This window comes from Nilaparvata lugens, chromosome 9, assembly GCF_014356525.2.
Source record: "Nilaparvata lugens isolate BPH chromosome 9, ASM1435652v1, whole genome shotgun sequence".
Classification (NCBI taxonomy): Eukaryota; Metazoa; Arthropoda; class Insecta; order Hemiptera; family Delphacidae; genus Nilaparvata; species Nilaparvata lugens.
The window spans coordinates 36,619,301-36,629,779 of record NC_052512.1 but is presented as its reverse complement, the minus strand read 5'-3'; the positions used below and the strand labels follow the sequence as shown (position 1 = coordinate 36,629,779).

Here is a 10,479-nt window from a genome sequence, read left to right as displayed (position 1 = left end):
AGAGAGAAATCAGGTGATTTCACCCTTAGGTTCAACACTTGATACATGCTGTTTATGAATTTCCTCATTTTTAAGTTATTCATTCCAAATATTAGCAGCTTTGAACACTTAATCATGGAACATAACTTTTCGAAATCATACTCATTCGAAAGCTTATGAATTGGAGAAGTTTTTGAAATATTGAAATTACTATAATTACCCAGAGAAAAATCGAGAAAAAACGGTTTGAAATTTGACTTTGAATTGTAAGAATAGCATTTTTTCAAGTTAAAAAAAACTACAAAATATCCAACAACAAATAAAATTACATCAATCTTGTTTGAAATGTTTTTCTCTTTTCAACAATACCCTTTAAATTCGAATTCGACCAGTAGTTTTCGAGTTATTGAGTATATAATGACAGGGAGTAGGCATATTCTGAAAATATTGAAAAATCGATATATCTCGAAAACTAAGGTCGATAGGAAAAAAGTTCACTGAACATTTTTTGTCAGAAATGTCGAGTAGAATCTATGGTTAACGGCTGTTACAACCTTGGTGGGACACTCTGTATATATATATATATTCAGGAATGAAGAAAAACAGGCAAAACATTTTCAATATTTTCCATAGAACAAATATATTCAGGAATAAAGAATAACATGAAAATCATTCACAATACTTCTCACAAACGATTTCTTTCAAAGTAATTGACAACCGAGTAGAAAAAATGATGCCACAAGTTTAAAAACGATACCGAACATAGATTTCCAACAGAATCACATTGGATTGTGTCTTGTGATTTGTTGAAAACCTTCAGTTTACCCAGAAAAATAGTCAACAGTTCATGAACAAGATCTTCAGCTTCTTGATGTGACTGCTTCAATCTGTTATCAATTATTTTCATTTCACAGATCGCTCTGTGCAAACATGAAGTCCCGTTTAGTCCAAACCTGAAACAAATCACACCATTAAAGGTGCGTACAGATTTACGCGCCGCGAACATGAGCAATTCACTTTTAATCAGCTGACTATATCTGTATTTTTACAGAAACGGTAAGATACAGATATAAAAAGCTTGGCATCAGCTGATTAAAAGTGAATTGCTCATGTTCGCGGCGCGTATATCTGTACGCACCTTAAGAACAAAGCCACAGAAAACTTTTTTTGTGACGTTTCCAGACGATGTGGCAAGGCAGGTTGCTCTCCGATGGCTCATTATCAGCTTATTCCCAAGCGCCATACCAATCAGCCAATCGAAAAGCTTTCTGTCCCCCGCGACGTGTCTGAAAACACCTGAATAAAGATATGGGCTTCGTGTGGCTCGGCCATAAAGCTGGATTGTCACATGACAGTGAAAGTGACCGGTACGTGAGAATATTATTCCCATAAGTTCAAATGGGACTATACATACTCGCACGGCTATTCTGAGTGGGAACAGTCCAATCAGAACTCATGCAATTACTGAACTATCAATCGACAAAGCAGATAGCGCTAACCTTCTTCAGCTCCTCAACTCAGTCGGATCGTTTTTTAACAATGTAAGAAATACATAGTAGAACAATATACAACATATTTAATCTATTATGGACATTTATTATTTGATCATTGAAAGAATTGTTCCGATGAATAAAATCTAATTGATTATTTTCAATAAGAATGAAATGTTAATATTATATAATAATGTCTTATTACATAAGACATTACTCTTATATATAAAACATCGTTATATATATATATATATATATATATATATATATATATATATATATATATATATATATATATTATATATATATATATAACGATATCAGCTATACTCTACAGAAGGTACAGGCAAGGCAAAGAGTTGGCAACGCTGTCCTCCCATCTTTCTCAACAGTCATTATAACGTGGCCGGTCATAAATAGGCCGACTTGATTCGGGTTGAATTCGGTTCGGGGCAGCATGATCCGACAAAGCCGGCGACATGTCCACACTTGTTCAACAGTGTTGATCAACCCCATTCGGCATATGTGTGGACGTACCTCAAGGGCCGGCTTCCGAGCTCGGGATTTAGCTAAGTTCTAGACTTCAAAGCTCTGGAGTCAGAAATTTTGCTTTCGAAAACGGGGTGTAGTCGCAGTTTTTATGAAAATTTTTTACTTTCTCATTTCTATGATTGGAAACGTTTTTCCTTGACGAAATGAAAAATTACTAAATAATTCAAAATAGCTGAAACTTTACACTATTTTCTCTTTATTTTATTTTGTGTTCAATTTTCCAGTTTTTCGAAATTTAATTTGAACGTGGACTACAATATTATGCCCCGTTTTGGAATGCCAGTTTTCCAGCTGTCTGAAGTCTAGAATTTAGCTAAATCCCGAGCTCGGAAGCCGACCCTTAAGGTACGTCCACACATATGCCGAATGGGGTTGATCAACACTGTTGAACAAGTGTGGACATGTCGCCGGCTTTGTCGAATAATGCTGCCCCGAACCGAATTCAACCCGAATCAAGTCGATGCAGATCAAAGCAATTCAAATCGACATCAGCAGTGTGGACGTGTTGAACCGGGTTGCTAAGCATTTCACACTGTTGTTTCAATAGTTGTTAATATTATTTTATTAATGTATCCATTATATTATATCAATATGATGGATTGGAGTGACGACCAAACAATTTCGTTTATTGAAATGCATTGTGAACGGAGTTTCTTTTGGGACCCAAGTGATTCACAATACAAAAATAGAAACAAAAGGCACGATGGACTACAGTCGGAATCGGTTGAACCAACGAAATGGAAAATAAGCCAACGGAAATCGGAGTACCTTTTGGCATTGAGAAAATTCCTCAATGCCAAAAGGTACTCCGATTTCCGTTCCACATGTAATGTGATTTGTAGGAAAAGATCAAAAATTTGCGAAGCCAGTTTTCCAGAGAACGAAAAAAGAAGAAAAAACTGCTATGATAATTGCAGCAGCCGCCACTTCAGCGTCTTCCGAGTCAATCATTTATTGTTAACTTTTATTTAAATTCACTTTACACCGGTGTGTGTCGCCCGACTGGTCCACATTTAGGGTTGTATGTGGACAGGTCAAATATCGAACAGCACGTGTGGATCGGCTTTGTCGATCGAAGTTGTCTGAACGCGGCTTTAGAATGACAACTTTTGTAGAAACCAAAATTAATGTTCAATTTCAATAATGATTATCATCTAGGAAGAGAATTCCAATTACAATTAATAGGTAATTAGAAATTGATGTACTTGACTATTCATATTTTGTTGACCTTACATTTGAAAAGCATCGATGACTTGCAGTTGCAGTGACTTCTGTTGCCTGGTGGTTGCAAAGACTGATTTTGTTGGCAACGGGAAGAAGAAGTCGATTTCATGGAGAGTGTTCAGACCTCTGCCAACGTTTGTGGCTTTCAATAGCACCAATGACAGCTGCAAATATTAGAAAATATCATTAACCATTTCGAACAAGAATTTATTAATTATACATATTGGGCTAAGGTTAGACAGGACCTCTATATACTACGGTATATAGGAAGTCCTGGGTTAGACCAAACGACCATAGAACAGAACACGAATTTTGGAGCATGAAACACATAGAAACAATCCGACATATGAAAAGCATAATAAATTATGCCTCCAAAACTGTATGAACCCAATGTTAGTGCTCGTGACTATAGAGCTTTTAAACTGGCTTTATCCAGATTTTTAAAATCTTTGTTTAATCGTTTGGGTCTAAATCTAGCCTCACCAACAAGAAATGTATCAGCATAGATAATAGTTTCTGGTTTACAAGTAGCAAAATTGGGTATTTTTTCATCTAATTTGATCACCAATAAATGAGTTCTTGAACCTGCAAACAGAAGTTCCAGTTTAGAAATGATTTCTTCTCTACAATAAAGCCCGCACACACACATCCATTTCTACTTTCCTTTACCATAGGTAATAAGGAAAGTATTGCTTAGGTGTGTGTGTGTGTGTGTGTGTGTGTGTGTGTGTGTGTGTGTGTGTGTGTGTGTGTGTGTGTGTGTGTGTGTGTGTGTGTGTGTGTGTGTGTGTGTGAGTGTCTGTGTACACGATATCTCATCTCCCAATTAACGGAATGACTTGAAATTTGGAACGTAAGGCCCTTACAATATAAGGATCCGACACGAACAATTTCGATCAAATGCGATTCAAGATGGCAGCTAAAATGGCGAAATTTTGTCAAAAACAGGGTTTTTCGCGATTTTCTCGAAAACGGCTCCGACGATTTCGATTAAAGTTATACCTGAAATAGTCATCAATAAGCTCTATCAACTGCCACAAGTCCCATATCTGTAAAAATTTCAGGAGCTCCGCCCCATCTATGCAAAGTTTGATTTTAGATTCTCAATTATCAGGCTTCAGATACAATTTGAACAAAAAATTTTGAAAGGAAAAGATTCATCATGAAAATCTCTACAATTAATGTTCAGTAACATTTTCACCTAAAATTGAAAATAAGCTCGAAATTCGAGAAAATGTGATTATGCAATTGCAAACTGTTGGCAACTGTTGATTCTATTAAATAATTCACTATGAAGAGATAGCACACCTCGTGTGTCTTCAGCGTTATTGCCCTGTCACCAGCTGGCTCAAATCTTTGAATAGTAGACTTGAGATGCGCGGGAACACTAGCGTCAGGTGATCAATTTTCATAACGGTAAGGAAAGTTGTGTGAGTGCGCCACACCAGATTTTTGTTTCTTACGATAATTAGCCGTCTTTATGAATTCTATAAGAATAAACGGAACCTGACAAACATCATCTGTTTGAAATCATCTGGTCCCTGTTTCATGAAAACTTAAAACTCCTGTAATACAGGAACAGCTGATTTTATCGGCTATATTGAGCATGTAATTGGAATGATGATTCTCCTGTATTACGTGACTTATAAGTTTTATGAAACAGGGCCCAGTTTAATCTTATAGAATTTATAAGGACGGCAAAATGCCATACAAACAAAAATCGATGTGTGTGTGCGGGGCTCAAGTGATGATGACAGAGGTTTCACTTATTCATAATAATGCCAGGCTCCAAAAGCAATAGACACGTCAGTTATATAATTAAAGTACTGTAAATTGGCTTTGAACAATTGATCAATTGACTTTCAACCACATTTTAAACACATATTCTTTAAACCATTCTAGAGATCAAGTTCGTTCGTCAATTTTCTCACTCCCATGTCCTTTTTGAGGAAATAACAGGATAACATTGACAGTCAATGAGAAAATAATTTTTTGTTATACTTACTCAATTGCAGCTGCTTTCCATGCATTAAATCAAGCCGGTAAACAACTGTTTGCAGAAAAAGAAAACATGTGATTTTCATTACAGCATACTATACTGTAAAGAGATCATATTATTATGTTCTCTTTACAGTCGAGTATGTTAGGACTCTACTGAGTCCCAATAACATCTGAGTAATTAATATAGGCTACTAACTCAAATAATTAAAGAACTTATATGAGGAGTTTCGAGTTAGAACAGCTGTTTTGACGACTTTAAAAAAATGACGACTAAAAAAATCATTGAATTTCACAATTTACTCAAAGGAAAAAGTACTCTGAAAACAATTATATATACACATATACAAAAGTCTGATCGTATTTTCGAATATGAGCAAGGAAAGTTGTGTGAGTGTACCACACCAGATTTTTGGGTATTGGTCTGTGTGTGTGTGTGTGTGTGTGTGTGTGTGTGTACACGATATCTCATCTCCCAATTAACAGAATGACTTGAAATTTGGAACGTGAGGCCCTTACAATATAAGGATCCGACACGAACAATTTCGATCAAATGCGATTCAAGATGGCGGCTAAAATGGCGAAAATATTGTCAAAAACAGGATTTTTCGCGATTTTCTCAAAAACGGCTCCGACGATTTCGATTAAAGTTATACCTGAAATAGTCATCGATAAGCTCTATCAACTGCCACAAGTCCCATATCTGTAAAACTTTCAGGAGCTCCGCCCCATCTATGCAAAGTTTGATTTTAGATTCTCAATTATCAGGCTTCAGATACAATTTGAACAAAAAATTTTGAAAGGAAAAGATTCATCATGAAAATCTCTACAATTAATGTTCAGTAACATTTTCACCTAAAATTGAAAATAAGCTCGAAATTCGAGAAAATGTGATTATGCAATTGCAAACTGTTGGCAACTGTTGATTCTATTAAATAATTCACTATGAAGAGATAGCACACCTCGTGTGTCTTCAGCGTTATTGCCCTGTCACCAGCTGGCTCAAATCTTTGAATAGTAGACTTGAGATGCGCGGGAACACTAGCGTCAGGTGATCAATTTTCATAACGGTAAGGAAAGTTGTGTGAGTGCGCCACACCAGATTTTTGTTTCTTACGATAATTAGCCGTCTTTATGAATTCTATAAGAATAAACGGAACCTGACAAACATCATCTGTTTGAAATCATCTGGTCCCTGTTTCATAAAAACTTAAAAGTCCTGTAATACAGGAACAGCTGATTTTATCGGCTATATTGAGCATTTAATTGGAATGGTGATTCTCCTGTATTACGTGACTTATAAGTTTTATGAAACAGGGCCCAGTTTAATCTTATAGAATTTATAAGGACGGCAAAATGCCATACAAACAAAAATCGATGTGTGTGTGCGGGGCTCAAGTGATGATGACAGAGGTTTCACTTATTCATAATAATGCCAGGCTCCAAAAGCAATAGACACGTCAGTTATATAATTAAAGTACTGTAAATTGGCTTTGAACAATTGATCAATTGACTTTCAACCACATTTTAAACACATATTCTTTAAACCATTCTAGAGATCAAGTTCGTTCGTCAATTTTCTCACTCCCATGTCCTTTTTGAGGAAATAACAGGATAACATTGACAGTCAATGAGAAAATAATTTTTTGTTATACTTACTCAATTGCAGCTGCTTTCCATGCATTAAATCAAGCCGGTAAACAGCTGTTTGCAGAAAAAGAAAACATGTGATTTTCATAACAGCATACTATACTGTAAAGAGATCATATTATTATGTTCTCTTTACAGTCGAGTATGTTAGGACTCTACTGAGTCCCAATAACATCTGAGTAATTAATATAGGCTACTAACTCAAATAATTAAAGAACTCATATGAGGAGTTTCGAGTTATAAGAGCTCATCTGAAATCTTATAATTTAGGCCTTTATTATTTTATTTGAGCTCGAAGGGTCTGTCTGTTATGAACTAGGTGCTACAGGCTAGGTCATGTTTATAGATTGCAGTAGCTCGAGCAGCAGCAGGTAATGGTTTCTGTTTCTCAGCAATATTATTCTTTCTCAGATAAGTATGACAAAAAAATATTGTACGTAACTTGCACGGTAATGTATTTACCGCATTCGTATGATAATTCTGCCCTCAACTACGTTTCGGGCAGAAACAATCATACTTATGCGGTAAAATTATCGTTACCGGACTTGTTACATAAAGTACTAATACAGAGTGAGTCATATGTATGGGAACCCTTCAATAAATTCGAAACTGTTGTAGATATAATACTTAAATTTCAGGATAAGTTTTTGATCAAATACGATGTGGTACATCATTTTCAAGGCCTTTTCAAAACGAGAAAGATGACTCCAATAAAAATGTTCTATGATACTTTTATCCAAAATGGCGGCTAATTGAAGTTTTAGTTTCAAAATAAATGATCAATAAAGTTCAATCAATCGCCATTTTTTATGTAAGTATAATAGAACATTTTTATTGATGTCATCTTTCTCGTTTTGAAAAGGCCTTTAAAATTATGTATCACACAATTGGTGTTTACATTCAAAATGTTTGAGTTACAACCACTCATTTCTTTAAAAACTAAAATCAGCCGCTATTTTAGATACAAGTTAGTATCATAGAACATTTTTATCGATGTCATCTTTCTTGTTTTAAAAATGACTTTTAAAATGATGTACCACACAATGGGTGTTTACTTTTAAAACGAGTTACAACCCCTAAGTCACCACCTTATGAGGGGTTGAAATTCAGTTGTACGTCAAAAGGTAGAGTTTCTGACCAATAATTTATCCTGAAAGTTACAGTATTATATCTACAACAGTCTCCAATTTATTGAAGGATTCCCATAGATATGACTCACTCTGTATAGTAGAATAACATTACAAATCACAATAATATTATATTCTGTAATCTGAATTTGCATGAGTTATAATGTGGTGGTTATCCATCCTGAATAAGAAGGCTAGATATTGTCCGAAACAAAATGGTGATTGAAAGAGAAAACACATTTTGTTTTTTCTCAACGGTTATAATTTGGGGAGGAGCTTGTCTAGGCCAATCGCAGACGTTTACATAGAAAGGTCAATGCTTCCACCAATAGCGATGCTTGATCATTAATATAAATACGGTACTGCTGCTTTGTACTTGTAGTTTTAGCTTACCACAGGTTGAAAATGGTGTAACCGGTATCTCGATTTTCAGTAAATCTAGTGATTGGACAATAATTATTATTAGTATTGGAAGATGATCGTTTATACAGGTGCTACTGTATTTAATTACAAATGAAATAGAGCTTTGAATAGACAGCAGAACGTGCTGATCTGAGAGCTATGTGATTTAGGATGAATTTTGCAGATATTGGTTTGGAACACTGAGACATAGGTAGAAAAATACAATAAAATCGTACTAACGATGAAAAGTTCAGAAAATAATAAAACAAACTCGGCTACCTGCATTCTACTTTCAAGTGGCTTCGTTGTCACCCTAGGGGAGAATTGGAGCGGCCATTACCTTATAAAATTTCATAATAATGTGTCTGTTTTAACTTTTTAACCAAAGTCCTGCTCAATCATTGGTGACAACGAAGCGACTTGAAAGTAGAGTGCAGGCAGCCGAGATGAGATTCTCCCGAAGAACCAAGGGGTGTGACAGGAGAGATCATTTCAGGAATAAATATATTGGGAGAGAATTACATATCTACAGCATGAATGAAAGATTTGCAGAGAATCGGCATCAATGGAGGAAGCATGTCCAAAGAATGTCAGAAAATACCATTAAAAGTCTATAATCAGCCAGTAGGCAAAAGAGATGTTGGCAGACCACGCAAGCGGTGGCAATAATAGGTGATTTCTCAGGTTGAATAATTGGCTAGATGTGAGGCCCACAGGTTAAAGCCTATTCCTTGTTTGTAAGAAGAAGAAGAAGAATAAACAATCTAATAAACTATGCTAGCAAAATTCAAGCGCTGAGAAAGTGATTTCAACATTGATTTGCAGGTGAGTGACTACTTTTGCAATAAATGAATTTCATTCCACTTCAAGGAGAAAAGGAACCTACTGCTCTCACACTTTCACGGTATTGACACTTCATGAGATTGAATAGGTAAAATATTATACTCTATTCAAATAAGAAGATAATAGAATATTGTTTCCGAACTAGATACTTACAACAACATTGGACTTCTTTGGAAAAACAAGATAACGTGATGTTCTATGTTTCACAATGCCTGAATGGTTAGTTTTTATCCCGTCTTTGAATGTTGTAGCTTGAGACGATAAGAGTAGAATGAGTATCACTGAGGAAAAGTTATTTACAAAACCCTTCATAGCTGGATATCGTAGATACAGTTTACCAAGGACCAAAATGCTAAGAAGCTTATCATTCACGACGTAACTAATTTGATTGAATAATGGATAATTCGAAAATTAATTCGGGATGTTATAGAAATACATGATAGTTTCTTAACATTTCACACTGCTTTACACTGTAACGACTGGAACTTGAAGCTACTATTATATTGGTCTTGCTGAATATAGACTAGACTGGACTAGTTAGGTAAAAGATCTATAGTGAAGACCTCGTTATCATGACAGTGGAGAAAGATAAGAGAACAGCGTTGCCCATTCACTGGCTTCCACTGCCTTCTAGCAATACCCACTATTACTTAGTAATAGTAGGTATTGCTTCTAACCTTCTTGCCATCTGCTTTCTCTAGAATATGACCTATATCGACATACTTGATGTAATGCATTGTATTAACTGATATTTCTTGTTCAAAATGATCAATTATTTATATTTTTCGTCAAGAAAATATATTTTTCAATGATTGAAGAATACATTTTCATAATGAGATAAAGTATTTTGTTAATAGATCATATTTCTAAATCGTTGAAAGACGATCTGGCAACGTTGCTTAGCTAGAAAAGGATAACGCTATATGCTTTCTTGCATGATAGACAAGGATAGCAACACCAATGTTGATCAAATACTGCCATTATAACGTGGAAACCACTCAGTAAGTGGTGAAGCTGCTCCCTAACAATTAGCGACAACTTGTTATCCATTATGATGAACTCTAATTATTGAAGTAGGTAGCTTATAGTGGAGAGGAAAATGCGTAGAGATTATGGTTCATTAACCTTACACTAAATGATGAAGAAGGAGAAGAAGAAGAAGAAGAAGAAGAAGAAGAAGAATAAAGAAGAAGCAGAAGAAGAAGAAGAAGAAG

At 35.3% G+C, this 10,479-nt stretch overlaps 1 protein-coding gene across 1 annotated transcript; it reads right to left on the bottom strand.

Annotated features, from left to right (window-relative positions):
• Window positions 1-600: 600 nt before the first annotated feature.
• Window positions 601-9,903, bottom strand: LOC111052208. Its single transcript, XM_022338842.2, has 3 exons — window positions 9,419-9,903; window positions 3,255-3,409; window positions 601-932 (listed from the first exon to the last, which is right to left on the bottom strand). The coding sequence occupies exons 1-3, from the start codon at window positions 9,575-9,577 to the stop codon at window positions 665-667; spliced, it is 582 nt and encodes a 193-aa protein (XP_022194534.2). The 5' UTR covers window positions 9,578-9,903; the 3' UTR covers window positions 601-664.
• Between the last annotated feature and the right edge of the window lie 576 nt (window positions 9,904-10,479).

Excerpts from the sequence above, each read along its gene's own strand:
- LOC111052208 (XM_022338842.2), bottom strand. The coding sequence starts at position 9,577 with ATGAAGGGTTTTGTAAATAACTTTTCCTCAGTGATACTCATTCTACTC. Across the intron at positions 3,410-9,418 it reads CAAAGAAGTCCAATGTTGTT|CTGTCATTGGTGCTATTGAA; the intron begins GTAAGTATCTAG and ends TAATATTTGCAG. Across the intron at positions 933-3,254 it reads GTCATCGATGCTTTTCAAAT|GTTTGGACTAAACGGGACTT; the intron begins GTAAGGTCAACA and ends GATTTGTTTCAG.